The sequence below is a fragment of the Mus caroli genome, chromosome 17, assembly GCF_900094665.2.
Source record: "Mus caroli chromosome 17, CAROLI_EIJ_v1.1, whole genome shotgun sequence".
Classification (NCBI taxonomy): Eukaryota; Metazoa; Chordata; class Mammalia; order Rodentia; family Muridae; genus Mus; species Mus caroli.
Genome location: NC_034586.1, coordinates 27,250,670 through 27,272,615, shown reverse-complemented (window position 1 = coordinate 27,272,615; position 21,946 = coordinate 27,250,670). Strand labels below are relative to the sequence as shown.

General features: G+C 50.9%; 1 protein-coding gene across 2 annotated transcripts in view; it reads right to left on the bottom strand.

The window, feature by feature from the left end:
• Positions 1-12,043, bottom strand: part of Pde9a (phosphodiesterase 9A) — an 89,102-nt gene extending 77,059 nt beyond the window's left edge. For both annotated transcript variants that reach the window (XM_021149321.1, XM_021149322.1), the window contains exon 1: positions 11,921-12,043. In XM_021149321.1, coding sequence (XP_021004980.1) covers positions 11,921-11,989 — 69 coding nt within the window. In that variant the 5' untranslated portion in view covers positions 11,990-12,043. The remainder of the gene's footprint in view (positions 1-11,920) is intronic.
• Positions 12,044-21,946: the final 9,903 nt, after the last annotated feature.

Below are 21,946 nucleotides of genomic sequence, written 5' to 3'. Positions count from 1 at the left end.
CCTACCCCCAGGGTGGGAACAACGCCAACTCCACCTGTTTCCAACTTCATCCCTGAGGCCAAGAGGCTGGAGCTTGGGGAATACATCAGCCTAGAAAGACCCAATTATACTGCAAAAGGAGTCTAGCATCAGAGTTTCTGGTCCCATGCCAGCTCTGACCCTGAGCTTGGGACAATGGTGTACTGACTGGTTTTGTGTGTCAACTTGACACAGGCTGGAGTTATCACAGAGAAAGGAGCCTCCCTTGAGGAAATGTCTCCATGAGATTCAGCTGTAAGGCATTTTCTCAATTAGTGATCAAGGATGGGAGAGCCCATTGTGGGTGGTGCCATCCCTGGGCTGGTAGTCCTCTTGTTCTATAAGAGAGCAAGCTGAGCAAGGCAGGGGAAGTAAGCCAGTAAGTAACATCCCTCCATGGGCTCTGCGTCAGCTCCTGCCTCCATGTTCCTACCCTTTGTGAGTTCCAGTCCTGACTTCCTTTGGTGATGAACAGCAGTGTGAAAGCGTAAGCGGAATAAACCCTTTCCTCCCCAGCTTGCTACTTGGTCATGATGTTTGTGCAGGAATAGAAGCCCTGACTGAGACAAATGGGTGTGTATTCTTTCACCACACAGAGTGTGTACTATGCACGCGACACTCTATTATCCAGGAAAACATTCGAGTTGGGAGCATCAGGCAATGCTAACAGGCAGATGTTACACCCATCTCTCTGATGGGCTACAACCCCAAAACTCTCTCCAGTAGAAGAGCCTAGTGTCCAGGGCCAAGAAGTGGGAGTGGGTGGGTAGGGGAGTGTGGGGGGGGGAGGGTCTGGGGGACTTTTGGGATAGCATTTGAAATGTAAATGAAGAAAATACCTAATTTAAAAAAATAAATTTAAAAAAAAAAGAAGGGCCTGGTGTCTATGGGAATCCCATTTGGGAAGCTGGGCAAGGCCACTCTGACCTGTGGAACCTCCTCCAGCTTCCCGGGTTGCCTGGCTGCCAGCAGACTCCAGGACCTGTGTCCCTGCCTGCCCTGCCGGTCTCAGGATCCTCTGCTTGGGTTGGTCTGTCATGTTTGATACACTTGTCTCTCTTGTCAAAGCTCTGGGTCACTTTGCCTTTTTTTTTTTTTTTTTAACACTTTTAGTGTCTGAAGCCAATGCCACCGCTATAAATAATGAATCACAGGAGCTAACTAGAAAGAGAGAAGAGGAGATCAAAAGACCAAGAATCGTGCTCTGCAGAGCTCAGGGCACAGGACTGGTTTGTGGGGGACATTGCCAGGGCTTTCCTAGTGACAATCTGGTGTCCTTCTTCTACCAGGTTGTCCCTAGGATCCTGGCTTCAAGACAGCACCTGAGAACGGAGCAGTATGAAGAAACTGAGAGAATTTTTGAGAGAATCCTTTGCAGCTCTCCTCAACCCAAGACTCAGAGCAGAGAGTGTTGAGACCTCAGGCCACGCTACGGCTTTTCAGTATTTCCCACCAGCTAAAGGCTTGTCTCCAGCTGATAAAGGCATTGAGAGGTAGCAGAACCTTCAGCAGATGTAGCCTCATTGGTGGAAGGAGGTCACCCGTGGTATGCCCTTGAATGGACACTTGGACTCAGCCTCTTCTCGGCCTGTTCTCTGCTTCCTGCCCTCCAGGAGGAGAGCAACTCTACCCTACCACAAGATGACCACCATGATGTCCGATCTCCTCATGGGCCAAAGTGATGGTGCTCAGTGGTCATGATGAAAGCCTCTAGAAACTTCCTCCTTAGAAACCGTGACAGAAGGCTGGGGAAGACAGGCAGTCATAAATCCTGCCATTACTAGTTCCAGTGGGAATGATAAGGAGAGAGCTTCCACTGGACCCACAGGAGGGAGGCGCTGTTTATTCAATGAGCCCAGAAACAGAGGCAGACAGTCTTCGTGATTCCCTTGGTCAGAGAAGCAGCAGGAGGATTCGTGGCAGTGGTGCCATTGAGGGTCTGAAGAGGGCTCAGGTGTGGCTGGTAAGGGACACCTGCTGGGAGCCAAGGGTCTAAGACCTCAAACAGAAACTCCCATGATTAGATCTCCCATGACAGGTCTGAAAAACAGGTAGAGCTTTCCTTCTAGAGAGGGACTAGTGATGGCTTCGTGGCCTGGGTTCCTCAAATGTCACCCTACGCCCATATAGCCAGGGTTAGTATGTGTTGCTTTCAGTATAATTTAAATTCCCCTCAAAGTACTGTGCTCCACCCATCCATCCAGCTAAGGACCATGTCCACACTGGTCCCTCCATTCTACCTGCCAGGAGCTTCACCATCTCTCCCTTTTGATACCAATGGATAGCACCCCTCCTCTACAGATTTGGTATCTGAATAGTTAGGTCCAATAGGCTAGTAAGCATCTGGGAGGAGGTTGGGGGGCTCTTTAGAACCTTTTTGGCTGTAAACATTCTAGGTCTTTGCATTTCCTTTATCTGGCCTTCCGTGAGCCAAGAGGGTGGTGAGGTGAGTGGATGTAGAAAGAAATCCTGAGTGGGAAGGCATCTGTCTCAGTATGGGGAGAAACAGGCATAAGCAGCCTGGACTACAAGATAGCAGATGGGCATCCTGGGCTACAAGATAGCAGATGGGCATCCTGGGCTACATGATAGCAGAGAAGCCACCACAGATGGGAGGCTTGGGGTCACCATAATATCCCTGGTGACCTGTGTCCATTCCTTCCTTTTTGTCACTTAGGACTCCAGAAGCTGGGAGATTGGCAGGGAGGTACTTGTTTCTACTTCTCCAAAGAGACCCTGGGGGCTGGACTGTGTCTCCCTCAAACCCCTGGATGCCCTGCACTTTAGCCTGAGTTCCAGAGACAAGGGCTTCACAAGGTGATGGGAGTCACAGCTGTAGTGGTGAGAATGTTGGAGAGACCTACCACAACTGGAAACCTTCCAGGAGGTGAGCAGGGCACAGACACACACATACAGAAGGACCCGGGACCATATTGCCTGCAAGCCAAGGAAAGAGGCCTCGGGAGGAACCAGCCTTGCTTGAGACACTATGACCTTGGAACTTCAACCTCCAGGACTCCCTTTCTATACTGAAGCCCCCTGTTCAGTAAGACAAGTCCCCTTTCTCCTCTAAGCTACTTTGGTCATGGTATTCTGTCATTATAGCCGAAATGTGACTGATTCCCCCCATGCCGCCTCTGGTCGCTGAACTAGTGACTAGTTCATCATTCGCCTTAGCGATGATGACACAGACAACATCACCTCCCACACTGGCTTTGAGGGGCTCAGCCTAGACACAGGGGCCCAGGGGAGAACTTGTCCCATAGACTGTGGTTGTTCGAATAAGATGTCATCCACTGTCTAGGGTGTTTAAATACTTGATCCCCAGTTGGTGGAGCCGATGGAGGGAGTATGCCAATAGGGTGGCTTTTAGAGTTTATGGTTCTTCACTGCTACCACTAGCTTCAGGCTTGCAGTTCCAGGTGTGAACTAGTTCCAGGTGTGAATGGCATCTAGCTCCTGCTACCATGCCTGCTGCTCCCCAGCCATGCCTCTTCTCCACAATGGACTCTTAGCTCTGGACCTGTAAGCCAAATAAACCCTTCTTTCTATAAGTTGCTTTGGCCCTGGTATTTTGTCACAGCAATGGAAGAGTAATCCATACGGACTCCCAGCTAGCTCCATAGCCAGACTCTAAGCTGTGACTTTCCTGCCCTTTAGCAATGGTGGCACCCTCGGCTCTCAAAGTGAGTCTCAGATGTTTCCAAGCACACACAGTCAGTTCTTTTCGAGCCTTTAACCACAGCTTAAGCTTTGATTCAGCCCCTCAGGACTGACATGACATTGCTCCATGAGCAGCAGGCTGGGGCTGTGTCCTGAAACCTAGCCTTCCAGGCCATGGGCTCCTTAGGATTGTGAGTTCCAGGTTGAGACACAGTGAAGCCCACTAGGCCGTAATGCCAAACGGGCCACTCTTCTGGCTGTGTTCGAGACTAGAGAAACGACTGCAGAGAAAGGCATCATGGGAGACAGCCTGAGTAACTGGTCAACACCAATGACTGCTTAATCAAAACAAACAAATAAATAAAATCAGCTGTATGCTGCTGGCTACCTGACTATAAACGGACCCATGTGGCTACCCTTGGACACTTCTTGTGGTGACTTCTAGACTCTTAGCTCAAACTACTTTGGAGGAAGAGCCTGCCCACCATGCCAGAATCCTGGGCCAAACAGATTCTCTACTTCCACCACTCTACAGGTGGGCTCTGTTTTCCCAAAGGCCCATGAAAGGCTGGCCAGTCCCACGAGGCTGTCAGCAAGGGGCTGGGAACTTGTCAAGGGGCCAGGTAGCAGTGCGGTAGAGTGGAAATCTTCCCTCCACACAGTCCCTTTCACTACCAAGTTAGCTTTGCTCGTAGAACCATCACTCAGCTCCTGGGCAATGCTTTCAACCCACACCACACACACAAATGAACCTGAAGCCCACAGCCAGGGATACGAGGTCTGTGTGTCTTATTCTACCCGTGCCTTTGGTGGGGCTGTCTTCCTATCTGGCTTCCACAGTGCCATCAGTCATGGAGACTGGATATAGAGAGAGGGTACCAGGGCCCAGACATGGTACAGAGTCCATGTTTCACAGAGACCAAGCTGCTTTTCTGCTAGAGAAAGTGCTAGAAGACTAAAGTGCTGGCCACAGGGCACTGAGAGGCAAGGTAGGACTGCTGAGCCACGCATTTAACAATGTTACATATAGTTTATCACAATTAGAAACAAATTAGACAGCGGGTCTAAAGGGCAAAGAATAACAGCTGCAGGGAGTTTCTGTTTGGGGCAGAAGGTCCCAGCGTGTGACTGGAGAAGAGGCCTAGAGGTGTGCAGGGTGAGACAGAGAGGTTACATACAACTGCACACTCCTGTGCTTCCAGCATGAACACCAGCAGCCTGCGCTCAGGGTATGCAGATGCACACGCAGGAGATGCAACACCGTGGGCTGTCAGAGGTCATGATCACTTCTCAGACCCTAGGAGTCGGTCAGGTCACAGAGCACAGTTTCTGTGAGTGGCATTGCCAGGCTGTGGCTAGACTCCTGGGAGGTTGAAGCCCCTGTGGTCAGGGCAGGTCTTGAAATGGAGCCTTCAGGGCAGGGACCCTGCAAGGATGTGTTTCTCTGGTGACTCAGTCCTATCAGCCCTCTTACCTCACCCCCACCCCTGTCTCTCAGGGAATGCAGCTTGCTGGCTTACCGGCAGCCTGATTGACCGGATGGGAGGGGGCTTTCTTGTGAAGTGAGGGACCATGGCATACACCTGCTACTCAGTCAGTCATCTGGGCAGAGTTCAGCCAGGATGCCCCGAGGTGCTCCCATTGCTGGCACTGAGACCTGTCCCAGCATCATCTCTGGTTTAGTGTCAGTTCCACTGGGCAATGCCTTTCCTACACTCTTGAGGGACTCCACCAGTGACCAGAGCTGTGTTTTACACATTTCTGAGGCCAGATGGGCCTTCACCTGGAATGTAGTCTGGTGAGGTCTCTGGCCCCTTTGACTCTGGGCATGAATTAGTCTCAATAGGTGTGGCTTCTGTAAGTCAGATATGGAAGTGTCTGGAGTGCAGTCTTTGGTCCTGTCTTTCTGTTTGTGGCTACTTTGGGGCAAACTCAGTGGCTTGGGGAGAATTGTGAGAGCCAGGCTGTGCCACAGCTTCCTCTGGGACCTCAACCTTGCCAGGTCTCAGGGTGTGAAAGGTCACTTAGGCCCAAAGAGCACTTGGACATCACCTAGTTCCTCAGGTCTCCACCTGCCCCAAGATTCACCAGCCTCTGCATAGTCCCTTTGTGGGACTGTCACCACCTTCCCATTTCTCCAGAGAAGAAAATGATTTTTCACATCTGTCCTGGTTAGGCTTTTTTTTTTTTTTTTTTTTTTTGCGGGGGGAGGTGGGGGAGACAGGGTTTCTCTGTGTAGCCCTGGCTGTCCTAGAACTCACTCTGCGGCTGTGACAAACGCCATGACCAAAAAACAACTTGGAAAAGAAAAGATTCATTTGGCTTACGTTTCGGGTCACAGTCCATCTCCGAGGGAAGTCTTGGCAGGAACTGAAATTGAAAACTATGGAGAAATGTAGTTTACTGGCTCACCTACCCTAGTTTATGTTCTGCCTTCTGAGTGCTGGGATTAAAGGCGTGCGCCACCACCACCCAGCTTTGTCCTGGTTTTCACTGTCAATCTGACACCACCAAGAGTCCCCTGGGAAGAGAGAGTCTCAAGGGACTGCCAGATCAGATTGGCCTGTGTCCATCTCTATGGGGGAATTGCTTTGATTGTTGATTTGAAGTAGGAGGTCCCAGTCCACCATGAGCAGTGCCATGGACAGAAAGGCCTGGACTATATAAGAAAGCAAGCAGAGTTGGGTGTGGTGGAGTACGCCTTTAATCCCAGCACTCAGAAGGCAGAACATAAACTAGGGTAGGTGAGCCAGTAAACCACATTTCTCCATAGTTTTCAATTTCAGTTCCTGCCAAGACTTCCCTCGGAGATGGACTGTGACCCGAAACGTAAGCCAAATGAATCTTTTCCTTTCCAAGTTGTTTTGGTCATGGCGTTTGTCACAGCCGCAGAAACCAAAGTAGGACACCACCTCCCAGTCGGCAAGAGCAGAATGAAATGCTGCAAGAGACCAGGGACACTGCTCTGTAACCATCAAGAGCAGAGCCATCTCTTTGTGCCACAGGGCAACACCAATGTTTCCAGAGGGCTGCAGGTTATCAGCAGTCACCTCTGACAGCGGCAGGCTGGGTTGGAGCCTGTAGCACCACCTAGAGATCAAAGGTCGTTGGGAATGTTTGGCTTAAGAGAAGCCTCAGGCTTTGCCAGTGCCTGGCAAATACAGAAGTGGATGCTCACAGTCATCTATAGGATGGAACACAGGGCCCCCAATAGAGGAGCTAGAGAAAGTACCCAAGAACTGAAGGGGTCTGCAACCCTATAGGTGGAACAACAATATGAACTAATCAGTACCCCCAGAGCTTGTATCTCTAGCTGCATATGTAGCAGAAGATGGCCTAATTGGCCATCATTGGGAAGAGAGGCCCCTTGGTCTTGCAAACTTTATATGCCCCAGTACAGGGGAAAGCCAAGGCCAAGAAGTGGGAGTGAGTGGGTAGGGGAGCAGGGCGGGGTGGGGGGGAGGGTATAGGGGACTTTTGGGATAGCATTTGTAAATGTAAATGAAGAAAATATCCAATTAAAAAAAAAAAGAGGAGCCTCAGATCAAAGCTGGGCACAGAAGGAGGGGCCAGGGACTGCACCAGGACCTTTCTCAGTGACCTTCCAATGTCCCCTTAGGATGCTCCGACTGTGGTCCCATGAGGCCCTTAACAGCAGTTTGTTTATTGCAAAAGAAACTGAACACTGAGGTGATCTTGCTTATCTTCACAGCTAGGTCTGACCCTGGCAGAGACCCAGAGGGCTATCTCAGGCCAGTGGTCAGGATAGACACAGAGCTGGCCATCCATATGGCCTCTACTCCTTCCCTAGCTTCACACTGGGCCCCTGAAAGATGAGGACACCCCTCTTCTTCTGGCTCACTGCACTCAAGGTGCTGTGCCTGTTATCTGTTTAGAGAGTCTAACATAGAAACATAGCATAGGGAAACATGTGGGTTGTTCTGCAACTGCTAAGGACGAGCCAAGGGGAGCCACTGGACCTGCTCTGATGAGGGAGAGGACAGCGGATATGAGTAAGAGAAGATGAGGGGCTGGAGAGATGGCTCAGCGGTTAAAAGCACTGACTGCTCTTCCAGAGGTCCTGAGTTCAATTGCCAGCAACCACATGGTGGCTCATAACCATCTGTCATAGGATCTGATGCCGTCTTCTGGTGTGTCTGAAGACAGCTACAGTGTACTCATATAAATAAAATAAATAAATCTTGAGAGAGAGAGAGAGAGAGAGAGAGAGAGAGAGAGAGAAGGATTAGAGAGTAGCAAGACAACCACTGTGTGTCTGGATGGGCAGGCCCACCTGTTCCAAAGTGAAAGGGCAAGAGAGACTATCCTAGGGAAGGATAGGACAGTCAGAACCAGGGGACACTGTAGGTGGCCCAATGCTTACCACAAGGGCCAAGCTGGGGTAGGTCCATCCTTCAAACAGCAGAAGGTGGAACCACCAAAGAGATGGAGCCACAGGCTCGGAACGAAGGCTGAGTTCCTGAGGGCCCTGGGCAGCTGGAAAAGGCCTAGGCAGGGCAGAGGATGCTAGAGAAGCAGAGAGCAGAGAACCACAGTCCCAGTGAGCGACCCAGCAGGCAGGGCGGAGGACTCTCAGTGCAGAGGGGAGCTGCACCAAGGAGGAAACCTTCATTGTGGAGACAGCAGGTGAGAGCCTGTCAGGCCCATAAAGACACGATAGGACCAGGAGTGGTGGAGCCCAGGAGTGTGGTGCAAAGCCTCCAAGCAGGCCTTGGCACCTTGAGCTCTGCGCTCCGGCAGGACAAAGGCCAGGCAGCCACATCCCCAGAGACAGACCATTTCCAAACCAGGGGTACTGACCAGCTTCTTCATGCTGCTACTGTGCCCTGCCTGTGGCTTTTCCCATTTCAAACAGAAACAGCTCAGCAAAACTCAAGTGGCTGTTTCCATAGTAAGACCAGGGTTCCAGCTGCAGAGATGGGCTGGAACAAAGCCACAGGCAGCTTAGAGTGGCTAAGGAGAGGCATTACCAGACCAGGGCCCAGGGCCAGACTCCAACAAAGGCTCCCAAGCGTCCCTCTTGCTCAGCCACTGGCTTTTCAACCAACCCAAGGCCGGTTGGCCTGAGCCCCCCCCCCCCACAAAGGCCTCTTATGCTCCCCCACAAGTTTGCAAACCCAGGTCTGGCGAAGCTACCAGGCAGGGGCTCTCTGGCTCCCTGATTTGAAGTGCCTCATGGTTGTCGTCCCTAAGTGGGAATGCTCAGTGTTCTCGTCCTCTGCAGATAAGATAAAGGACCAAGTACTAAGGTCTGGGGGTATGAACCTCCCCTCCCCCTCAAGTGGAAAACTAATAAAGGGCATAAGAGATTTCTCAGAGCAAAGACAGAGGAGGTCTCCTCTCTAGAGAGCACACCCGGGCCCCAACTCCCTGCTTCTTTAATGGCTTCCTTGAGGGCCTCTTGGTTCTCATCTGTGCATCCTGACGAGCCTAGGAACAGTAGGACAGTAATATAGGGCCACACTGCCCCTTGGCCACTTGGAAGACTTTAACCCAGTATGCCTTAAAGGCTTCTGGGTCTACATGATGGGAGCCTTCCCTATCTTTACAAAGGAAGGACGCCAATTCATGAGGTCCCATCAGTAATACAGACTCTGTTATGTCCTTCAGTAACATGTTAGCCACCTGGAAATAACTTACAGTACCTACCATTCATGAGCCTGCCATCCCCAGGTCAGAGGGACAGCTTGGCTCATACAGGCTAATGCAGTACTTTGAGTATCTCCATTTTGCTGGTCCCTAACATCCAACTTTAGGGCGTGTGTGGCTCTCTGGCTACCTGGACTGCATGCCCACCCTTACCCTCACTTCACAGCTGAGAAAACAGACACAGCAACTAACCTAAGCGACATGGGAAGTGAAGGTCCCTGGAAGTGAGACCCTGAGGACGTATGGTGTCCACCCACCTAAGGACCCTACAGATTTTACGTAGGGTTTAGGAGGGCAAGTCCTTGGGGCTCTCCTATCTTGTACATGAAATGCCCCAGTGATAGAAACCAGAATCCACCCCCCCCCAAAAAAATTCTTGCTGTCATCTCCGCTGAAGAAAGCTGGGCGCTGGGTGCATCTGGAATTGTCTCCATACATAAAAAGCAGCACCAAGCAGCTCACACTGGTTCCTTTGAGTCCCACCCTGGTATGACCAAGAGGGCCTGGAGTCTTCTCCCTGAGCTTTGCCGGGCAGGGAAACACTGGCAAAGCCTCGTCTGCCTGAAGCAGTGATGACCAGGAGTTGGCAGGAGCCATGGGCAAGCTCCTCACCACAATGACAGAAAGCAACGTATAGCCTTATAACATCCCAAGCCTTCTCTGGGGAAGCAATAGTGGCTGGCTTCTTGACCTCCCATGGAGAGGAGATGGAGTGGGTAAATGCAAGCCAGGAACAGTTGCACGCTGGGAACTTTCAGATGTGCCCAGCACCTAGGAAGAGGAAACACTTGCACTGGTGTACAAGGGCCCTTCAGTATGGATGGGTGCAGGGGTGCAGGGTGTGGAGCCTAAGAAAAGGACACAGACACAGAGAAACCCGAAGACTTGGCTCTCACTAGGAAAAGGTTCACCTCAGCACCCAGTGCTAAAGACAGAGTGCCCAGGATCAGTGATGAGCTGACCACAGTGACAGGGTGGAGGCCCACTTGCTCCACCAGTCTCCTTCCTGGTGTGAGTACAAAGATGTTTATGAACAGGCAGAGACAGAGAGGAGAATAATGCCTCTTGTGTTCTGCAATGTTCCAGGCACTGTTTCTATCTCCCATTTACTCTCATTACAGTCTATAAAACAGATACGACGATCCCATCACAGAGAGGGATGCCAGCCAGAGGAGCCCAGAACAGCAGAGCCAGCACCCACATCAGGTCTGCCTCCACCCAGGGCTATGTCTTTCTAGCCTAGTGTAGGTACCTGTCCCCACCCATCCCAGGCTTGGCTTATAGGTGACCTTTCCAGAGGTTACCCAAGTTCAGGTATGTCCACTGGAAAGGCCCACCTTCCCCACAGTGACAGACCAGTCTGATCAGGAGGGCCTAAACCTTTCTTCTACTTTCTGTCCATTGCTGAGCAGATCTTTGAGGAAGAATTTAGGAAGGACCTACCACTGCTGAACAGGTGACACCTTCTCTTTCCTCTTTAAAGAGATCAAAGAAGTCCAGCAATATGGCTTAATGGCAAAGTGTTTGCCACATATGCATGAAGCCCATCCCTTGTGCCAAAATTAAAATAAAACAAAACCAAAAAGCTTTAATAAATTCTCATTTAGTGGGATAGGGGAAATGTATGTGTACAGATATGTTCTTTGTATACACACTGTGCATACATGCATGAACACATCTGTGCTCCTGTGGACTGAAGCAGGAAGACACACAAGGAGAGCCCTTCCTTCCTCTGGAAGGGGCGGCTGTTATATCTCTGGAGTTGTGCCTTTGGAGTCAGAGCCTGCACCTGCCCTTCCTGCTTAAGTAAGAGGCTGAGCAGTGATGCTTGAAGGTGCCTCTCAGGCCACCCCAAGTCACCGAACCTATTAAAGGGCCCACCTTGGAGGAGGGATGGGACTTCCCATTTTCCCAGGATCAGGCTGAGGGTAGAAGGTAGGTTTCTCCTACTGGGGAAGCAAACCAGCCAGCTAGCTAAGAGAGCGCACACCTGAGAAAGGAGGGCCCACACCCAGCAGGCAGCCCTCCTTAGCTTCCTTTGCTGAGTCCACAGCAAGCTGCCCGGCTTTCCTGAGATGTCCGGGTGCAATTTCCCCACACAAAAAAAGGCGTTTCCATAGGCACTTTAGGAGGAGCTAATGAGAGACCCCCTTCCCCAACCGTCCTCCAGGCCAGCTTGCCCATTGTCCCTTTGTCAAAATCAACAGAAGTCAAGGGCACTCTGTGCCCAGAGAAGGGTCTTTAGAAGGGCTGGGGAGGGCCATGAACAAAAAGGGTCTGTGGCGAACCGCACTCCTACGTGGCTCAAGTTGGTTGGGAGGGCAGCGTACGGCAGAGCCAAAAGCGGGTCCCTTCAGTCGCCGCGAGGCCACAGGGTGCAGAGGCAGGATATCCCTCAAGACTGTCACCCTCCACCTGGGACCGGCCCCGCGGGTCTGCACCGCAGGCTGCCGTGCCTCCCGGGGCGAGCCGCCAAGATCAGCTTGGTCCCTGGGCTCCGAGCCCGCGGTGGGGACACCTGCGCCTATTAGGGCGCACGGAGGCCTCGGAGGGAGGGGGATCGGGGTACCTTCTGGATGCGTCCATCGATGTCTAGGTAGATGGCCTTGGGCCGGTAGCTTGAGGAGCCTGCCCCCATCGCGCCCGCAGCTGCACTTGGACTTTTTCACCTTACTTTCTCGCCGCGGCCGCCGCGCCGGGAGGGCGGGGGCGGGGGGAGGGGCGGGGGAGGAGCGGGGGCGGCCAGCCAACCAGAGCTGGCAGTTCGCGGCCTCCACACGCCCCTCCTCCCACGGCGCTGGCCCGCCCCGCCCTTCCATCCCCTCCTCTCCCCTCCCTTCCCTTCTTCAACCCCTCCCCTTCTCCATCCTCCTCCTTTCTCTCCAAGGCTCCTCCCAAACGCCTCTCCCCCTCCTCACTCACGCTCCGCTCCTTCGTCCCCACCCTTTCTCCTCACTCTCTCATTTCTGCCCCCTCCCTCCCAGCCTTTCCCCCATTATTCCTGTCTCCCAGGCTCTCCTCTTTCTCCCTCCCACCTCCTCCTGCTTTCTCTGCCCACCTTCCTCTATTCAGTTCTCTCACCCCTTCTCTTCCTTCCCCTACCCTGCTTCCCTCTCTACCACCTTTTCCCTTCCCCCTCTCCCCTTCTTTCTCCCTTTTCTTCACCTAGGGTCCCTCCCCCCTCTCTCATCTCCTCTCTTCCCCACCTCCCTCCTCCGGCCCTCTCTTTCTTTTCTATCCCTTCTCATCCCCTCCCCTCACCATCTTCTCCTTTGATTCCTGTCACCTTGACAGCCTGTTTCTAAGAGTCCCCTTCATACATGCCCACTGTGCCCTTTAGGGTGATCAGAGATCACCCCTATAGACACGAGTCAGTTAACAGCAGTCATTGGGCTGAGAGCTGTGGCTGTGGCCCACAGTGCTGGGAAATCAGCTCTCCCCCCCCCCCACTACACCCTCCCCCTTTACACACCCCCACCCTGCAGTTAAGGCCACCCTCACTTAATTTGAATCGGAAGTGGGGAAAGTTCCTTCCCCAAGCAGCCTGTGCATTCCTGGAAGGGCCGGGAAGGCTGTTTCCCTCCACCTGGAGTTGCCCGGGCAGCCCCGTTCCTGCCCTTTAAGCAGAGGGAAGGTTGCCCAGTCGACTATCTGTTAGATGCAGCACTTCCCTTACCAACGCCCCCACAACACTCACATATACTTTTGCTATTTTCCATGGGGGCTGGGGGGTGCATGGTAAGCCCGAAGGGAGAGAATTTCAGGTCTCCTTGGCCTCTGGACACAAATGACTCTCTGGGGCTTTCCTTGTGGAAACAGCTGGAGGAGGGGCTCTGCGCTTGTTGCTCTTGGAAGCCACTGTCAAACCACTGGAGAAGGCGCCTATTGTTTGTCTTGAGTGGATTTCCAGCCACACTGCCCATCTGCTGCTGTCTGACTTGTGCTGGCTGAGAATGCCTGGGGCTCCTTATCCTATGGGCCTGAGAGGAACCAGCCTCACCAAACAGCCTGGTCCATGGCCTTTTCCTTCCCTCATTTGGCTTTTCTGGTTTTCACCTGGTGGATGGTCATTGGCCTTGCCAAAATGCTCCAGCGCTATTGGAGTCCACAGCAGGGATGAAGCCGGGGACTTCCAAAAGCAGCATGCATTAGAATCACGGATACCCTTACTCTCCTCAGCTGGGAGAGACCCAAAAGCAGCAGCCCGTATCCCCGAGGATGCAGGAGGCTCGGGATCCCTGCTACGCCCACTCTGAGGACTCACAAGGTGAAGGAGGTAGCCATCTTCCAGCTACAGGCTGTCTAACCCCTGATCACCTTGATGGTTCTAATCCACCTGGGCTGTCTGGGGCCCCTGCCCACTCCCCTAGTATAGCTAAGGAGCCCTAGACAAAGCTTGGCAGTTGAGAATTACTTAAAAGTGACTGGAGTTTGGGGGTGATGGCACACAGGGCTTTAAGGTGGGGTCTGACACGTCTGGATGGTTACAGCTAGATATCTGACTTATAGTAGTGATCTGGTGTCCCCAGAAAACCAAGCTGGTGTTTGTTGTCAGATGAGCCAATGCTATTGGGACTGATGGACAGCCTGTTGTTAGGGCCACCCTGTGCTCCTGTACAGCCTGCTGGGGAGAGCTCTCCAATTGGCCCATGGGTTTCTTCTCCAAACCTTGCTGTCATCTGGCCTACTCTTCTGGAACTGGTTCCTTCAAGACCAGATTTGTCCCACCCCCCCACCCCACCCCCCGTACAGCTGACCTGCAGCTTGGAAGGTGTGGCTCTGCATGTCTCATACTGTGGGTGTTGGGCACCAGGCAGGTTGGCCCTTCCAAAGGCTAGCTAGCTCTGTCGTCAGAATAACAATCACACCTAATCTTATTTTGCATTATGCAGCTTTCCTCTCAGGAGACCTCTGAACAGACACTTAGTCACCGAGGCAGCAACTGTTACCCAAAGGGGAACGAACACTTGCCCTCTTCCCCTGTTTCCCCCCTGGAACTATGGCTTCTCCTTCACCAATGACTTCTGTATTCAGAACTGTTGCAGGCACTGGGGTGGGGGGTGGGGTTCAGGGGGTATGGAGGTGAGCAAAATTACCAAAATCCCTGGGTGAGAAGAGATAGCATCTTCGAGGTAAGACTCGATGAATAAAACAGAAACACAGGTTATTGAGTAATATCTCATGCCAAAGAGAAAAGTCTTTAGAGAAAGGGAAAAAATGTGGGGACACAGAAGCTGGACTTAACAGGTCACTTGGTCAGCTGGTTACCGGAGTGAAGAGCCTTCCAGCAAACGGTGGCCTCACTCCCAGATCTTGCTCAGGAGGCCAGCAGGATTAGGACTGAGTCACAGGGGGTGGGGGCAGGCTACAGGGCAGACAGATTCCAATGGCAGTTCCTGTGGCTCCCACGGGTGACTCCAGGTTGCTGTGTATCTATCCGATGCAACCTCGTGGGAAGGGCAAAGGAGGGATGTGTCTGGCTAATGGTTTACCAGCTCTACCTAGTATAGTGAAGGCTCTCCAGCAGGGGCACAAAGTGGGAGGCCAGCCAGGAGGTGGTGATATCGTCCCACAGCATGATGGGCCCTTGGACAATGGGCATTTGGTAAGAGAGTAGGGTTCTACAGAGGAACAGGGCCAATAGAAGATTATGTACATCATATTTTTGATTAGCTAGGGTTTCTGTTGCTGTGACAAGACACCATGACTACAACAACTCTTTTTTTTTTGTTGTTGTTGTTGTTGTTTTGTTTTTTGTTTTTTTGGGTTTTTTGTTTTGTTTTGGTTTGGTTTGGTTTTTTGAGACAGGGTTTCTCTATATAGCCCTGGCTGTCCTGGAACTCACTTTATAGACCAGGCTGGCCTCGAACTCAGAAATCCGCCTGCCTCTGCCTCCCGAGTGCCACTTCTTACTTCTTACAGGTGAAGCATTCACACACAGAAGTCTAAGTGAGCCGTGACTATTCAAACCGGCACATATCCATATACCTTCACACAAGGATGTGTGCCTGATAACCTATCATTTATTGGAAGTATTTTAAATCAAACATGCCTGTCATTTCCCTAACGCACACATTGCGGCATTGACAATTTCCCCTTAGGATCTTGGAGCATTGCAGTTATAATTTCTGCTTAACTTTGAGGGGGGATGGTGGAGACTGAAGCAGATTCATCCAACCTGTCCTTAACACGGGGAAAGAGCTGAAGGATGGTTTCTCTCGAATGCATGGGACTCTGGCACTGTACTAAAGGAAAATGTAAAGTTGAACTACCATCTAAGTTCAGGACTGTTGCTTCCTACAATGGGTGTTGGCTCCTGGGCTGGAGACCCAGGAGAGCCAGTGCTGGTGCCTGTCTCTAGTCTAAGTCTGAAGCTTGAGGGCCCAGAGAGCTGCTAACAAACATCCCAAGTACAAGGACAGGCAGACACCATGCCTGGCTTAAGCAGGCAGGAAGAACAGAATTCTCTGTCCCTGTTCCTCTGTTCTTTTACGTCACTTGGTGGGTCAGATGAATCCCACCAGCATAAAGGTGGACAGCCATGAGATTCTACCTCACCCCAGCCCCTGTAAGACGACAATAAGGCATTGTGCCCCATCAGACTGACTATTGAACCGACCCTCCTGGGATAGGAAATGATTGATGTCTATGTCCAATGTCTCCATGCCAACCGCCTTCATGGGCAGCCATTATTTCTCCTTTCTGCCAGCCTTCTCTCAGGCCTAGGCATCCCCAGGATTGGGTAAGGGCTGGACTCTCTGTGCCTTCTACAGCAGCCCTGGAGGCACCTAGCAAGTGTCCTGACTTGAATGCAGCCTCAAATGAGTGTCTCAGCATCAAAACCAAACCAGGAAAAAAAGAAAAATCTGCCCCTGCCACATGGCCTGGGGATCCTAAGTTGGGCGAAGGACCCAGGACCTGCCCCCATCTCTTGGGTTGGCCTTGGATCTTTTCAGAAGGTGGTAACCGTCTTAGTTAAGGTCACTGTTCCTGGGAGGAAATGTCATGACCAAAAGCAGTCATGGAGAGGAAAGGGCTTATTTTGTTTACACTTCCTTTTCGAAGTCCATCATCAAAGGAAGTCAGGAACTTAAACAGGGCAGGAATCCAGGAGGCAGGAGCCTATGAATGGACCAATCCTGCTTACCGGCTTGCTCTTCATGGCTTGCTCAGACTGCTTTCTTACAGCATCCACAACCACAAACCCAGGGGTGGTGTACCTCACCACCGGCTTGGCCCTCTCCCATCAACCACTAATTAAGAAAATGTCTCACAAGCCTGCCTACAGCTCCATCTTACAGGAGTCTCCTTCCCTGTGGAAGTTCCCTCCTTTCTAGCTTGCGTCAGGTTAAAGTAAAAACCATCAGGGGTGTTGACTGACCTCAGTCAGAAAGGGGTGTTAAATAGAGGAGCCTTCTCAGGGGTGTGGAATCCTGCTTGTCTCTCCTTTGCAAGGAAGATTATAGGGAAGGGGTAGCTGGGAGCCAGGGTAGGGCTGGCCTCCTCCCCCATCGCCCCCAGAAGTTGTAGTTGAGTCTGGTACCTTCTGATGTCTTTTTGGTGGAGCTCAATCTGTCATTGTCAAAATGATCCATTAGGGTTTTTTTTTTCTTTCTCCCATATTAAGGCTTCAAATGTGGCTGAAGGGGGAGGAGCCAAGACAGGGGCCCTGGGAAGAGTTATCCAGCCTCTGGTTTCCTTGCCCTCACTAGCTCACTGTGTTTCAGCAAGAGGCAAAGCCACAGTGAGGCAGGACAGCAGGCTCTGCAGTGACTGCACCCTTCCTTGAAGTTGGGAGACTGGGAAGGAAGGCTTTAGCATTTGAGGAAAGCCTACAGGGTTTCCCAGCTGAATTTACCCAGGGCCAGTGGCCTGCTTGTCCCTGGTCAGTCTGAACATTGTGCCAGCAGGCTGCAGTGATGTCCTTCTGTCTGTCCATCCTGAAGTCTAGCCAGTGTGTCTCATGACTACTGAAAAGAGTCTAGCTGCTTTCTAGTCTACATCTTTGAACAAAGGGGCTGCAGAAGGGACCACATCAATTTCTCAAAGCTCTCAAAGCAAAGTGTGTATTCAGCTTGTGTTTGCTAGGGATGTGCCCCGGTGGAGGTCCCTAGGGGAGGATGGGAGCCTATGAACACACACAGGACACACTGGCTGAGGTTAGGATGTACACGTGTGTGATGCCTCCGTCTTTCAGAGGACTCTGCTGGGTTGGCACAGAAATGTGGATTTGAACACCAGGTTTAAATGGCACAAAGCACCAGATGCTGGTGAGATGGCTCAGTCAGTAATGTGCTCGCCTTGCAAGCAAGAGGACATGAGTTCAATCCTGTCTTTTTTTTTTTTTTTTTTTTTTTTAAGCCTTCTGTGTTGGTGAGGAACTGTAGTCCTGGAACTAGGGAGGCGGAGTTTAAAAAAGGGTGGACTGTGCCCAAAGAATGACACTCAAGATCGTTACCCTTCCTATGTACCTGTCCACGCATCCACGCGCACACAGAAGCCTGTGCTCTTTGGCCTGATCTGCCCTAAACAGTAGTGTTCCATGGAAAGACCCGTGTAAACCTTGGTCTTGATTTACTCGCTCAGTGACTATTCTTTATGGCCTCTGTCACTACAAATCATGCCCAGCCATAAACATTTCAGACAAGACAAAGTCCCTCCCAGGCCAGAAGGTAGATGGCCCTGTCTGGGTCACTCAAGGTGGGTCCCCGATACCTTGGGCTCTCTTCTATGCTACTAGCCCCTCGTGCTGGGGACTTGGATTCCTTCGATAAGATGATATGCTTGTGTGATTGTGCGTGCCCTGTGCTACTTGTGTTGGCTTGCTTTCTTCTTCCTCCCCTTCTCCTCCTCCCCCTTCTCCCTTCCCCCTACTCTATCTTAGTCTTGGTGTTGCCCTAGATGACCTCAAACTCTCAGTTGCCCCCTGTCAGATGAGATTACAAGGCCACACCATCATGCCTGGCTCATGTTGCGATTCCTAAAAAAAAAAAAAAAAAATCGGTCTTGAAAATGAGATTTGTAAGCCTGGAGGTGGTGGCACATGCTTTTAATCCCAGTATTAGAGAGGCAGAAGCAGAGGCAAGGGATTCCCTGAGTTCAAGGCCAGCCTGGTTTACACAGGGAGATCCAGGGTAGCCTAGGCTACACAGAGAAACACACACACACACAGACAGACAGATACAGACACACACACACACATACAGAGAGAGAGAGAGAGAGAGAGAGAGAGAGAGAGAGAGAGGCTTATAGGTATATAAGTGAATGTATACTTTTTACACTTCATGTGTATGCAAGAGCATATGTAAGTGTGTGTGTGTGTGTGTGTGTGTGTGTGTGTATTCATGTATATGAACAGTACAAGGGAGTATGGTGGCCATTACGTCTTCCTTAGCTTCTTTCTGCCTTCAAGCCACAGGGCTCCTCCTCTCTCTCCTTGGTAGAATTACAGGTACTCCATGACCAGCTTTTACATGAGTACTGGGTTTTAAACTTAGGTCTCCATGCTTGTTAGCAGGCACTTTACCAACTGGACTTTCTTTCACAGTTCTGCTTTGTATACTTCTGTGTATTGGATGCAGAAGACACACTTACTGTTTTATATTATATTATTATTATCATTGCCAAATAACCCCATAAGATGAATAAATTTGTCATCATCCTATGAGCATAAAATATCAAGTGCCATTTGACACACTTTCAGCAAATTTTCAGCACTCGGTGTCCCTTTCCCATCCTGCCAGGAGAAAGACCGAGACTTTCAGCTCTCTGTTCGCACGTGCAGAGACTCCAGCCTCGTGCTTCTGGGCCACTCATTATTTTCCAAGGGATTTAATACACTCTGCTGTTGATTCGGCTTTAAGGTCCTGTGTGTTGTTGATTTTTTTACTCACTCCTTCTATAGAGAGGAGATGGCAGCCCTCGGAACGGTAGATAGTTTGCGAATACTTCTTTGCCAGCGTTTTCATCTTTACGATCTATTCATATCGTGACAGTGCATATTTAAGTCACCAAAGCCTGTGCTGCTATTCCCGAAGCTGCACTGGATGTCTCATCGGCTTTAAGAGGCAGTGCCCTTTAAAGTAGGAAATTGAAAAGGCAAAGAGAGAAGTGACCCACATTTTCAGTGGACTTGGCTAATGGACCTGGCAGCCCTGCTGAAGCGATGTCAAGGAGGACAATTATGCTGAGTGCTTGGGACAGGCAGGGATGCCCGTGGGATACAACACCAGGCCAGCTACTGGGACCCAGCCCAGCTGGGTGTGAGACCCTTGTCTAGGGAAGTCCGTTAGGTCTTTTAAGACCCAGCAGAGGTGAACTGGCTTGCGGTGGAAATAGAAAACGTTTGCGTCTAGAGAGAGAAGAATTTCCCTGGCAGGGGGGTGGTGGCGAGGGGGGAAGAGCATTTCAGAATTGTTTTCAGCAGCGAGGTATTTGTCACAAAATCAAGCAAAAAACAGTCACAAAGCACCCTGAAGTGGCTGATGGGAAAGAGCAGATCTAAGCTGATGCAGAGACGTCTAGTGCCCCCTGGGGGTTGAGATGAACATTGCATGCTCTCATGGCTTTGTGGAGCCGGGATGCTTGTGGGTCACCTCAGCCTGACTCTTGCTTTGCGTGTTCTGTGTGAGGACCACCAGGTCAGGGACTCCTTCTTCTGGTCCTTCACTTCCCTTGCTCATGGTCCTCCATGCAGTGCATCCCCAGGGGTTGATCTTTTGTTGTGGTCTGCCCTGCAGCCCTATGCCTTCCTAGGGCAACATATATGCATAGTTTTATTTTAGAATGTCCTTTTCTCTTGCTACCTCATTCACTATCACCCTTACAGATAACATGATATGGACTGAACAGGATGCATTTAGGAGTGTGTGTGTGTGTGTGTGTGTGTAAAACAACAACTAAAGAAAAAAAGGCCATGAATTTAAGAGAGAGCAAGGGGGTGCAAGGGAGGCATTGGTGAAAGAAAAGGTTGGAAATGATGTAATTATAATATCAAATAGTTTAAAAAAATACATTAAAATAAAAGCATCAGCTGGGCAGTGGTGGTGCACGCTTTTAATCCCAGCACTTGGGAGGCAGAGGCAGGTGGATTTCTGAGTTCAAGGCCAGCCTGTTCTACAGAGTGAGTTCCAGGACAGCCAGGGTTACACAGAGAAACCCTGTCTCGAAAAACCATAAATAAATAAATAAATAAATAAATAAATAAATAAATAAATAAATAAAAGCATCCCTTACCCAGCCAGGACTTCCCAGATCTCTGACGTGGGATGTCTAAAGCATCCTTTCTAGGTGTTCAGGTTCCTGTCACTACTGTGAGGCTTTAAATAACGCTGCCCCTCCTGGTCCTCAAATGTGATTTGTCCGTGGAAATGACACGTGGTTCATAGTGTTCAGAGTGACGGAGAAGAGGAGAGATGATGCAGATCTCTCTACCCAGAGCCTGGGACCAAGCCATTGGCTGCAGGAGGGTGTGACTGAGAGCTAGCCTGGAGACACCACAGGGCCTTTAGCAGCAGGTAATCCTGACTTTCTCTGGAGTAGCCTATGATAGGCTGGTGAGGCATCATGGCTGTTATCAATTAACATCCTGCAAGGGTCTCCTGTTGGTCCTGGGAAGTGTGCCCTTTGGTGTTCCACTCTCAACCTCCTCGGCATCCCACTTCTGAAGATGATTCTGTACACAGCTTAAATCCAAGTATGTGCCAAGGCCAACCCAGGATCCAGATGAAACCCCTGGCTGGTCCTGATGCTGAGTCAGCCACCACGTTGCGACCAGCAGGCAAAAGATCTGGTTTCCCAAAGGAGGCTGGAATCCTCATTCTCTCCAGTGCCTCTCTAACTTAACCACACATCTTCAAGAGGAAGGCGTGCCTCCTTCGTCTGCCAGAATGTGTCGAAATAGCATTGTTACTAGTTTTAGAGGCTACAGTTTGTGTGTATTTTAGCTTGAGGAGAAACTCTAGCCATGTATCTTGGACATGAGTGACTCACTTCTAATCCTGCCCTTGGGTTCTGAAGGCATTCTGATAGGATCCCTGACCCATGCCAGTCACTAAGAAGTGAGAGCCACATGGAGCAGGGGTTGATAGGGCCCACACAGCAAGTTCCCTGAGCAGACAGAATCTCCGTGGATTATTGGGTATCTTCCATCACAAAGACCAGAGCCATGGATCCTGGATGCAACCTGAGGATCCTCTGCTGCCTCCTCCCCACTGCCCCACCTATATTCGCTACTCCACTAGCCCCCTCCCCAGTTGCTTCCCTCCTCCACTGCCTCCCTGCCTCCCTGCCCCATGCTCCCCCCTTCTCTCCCCCCTCCCCTGTTGCCCTTTCACCCAGATACCTGCAGACCTCACATTTGAGGCCCTATCTTTCTCTGTTCCCAGTGAAGGGAACTCTTGAATTTTGCTACAAAGTAATAGGTCCAATTTAAGGGAAGTGGATAGCCTTCCCCCAACTAGACCATAGCACATGTTTGATGTATGCAGAGAGGGCCAGATTCTCTTTCTCTTTCTCTTTCTCTTTCTCTTTCTCTTTCTCTTTCTCTTTCTCTTTCTCTTTCTCTTTCTCTTTCTCTTTCTCTTTCTCTTTCTCT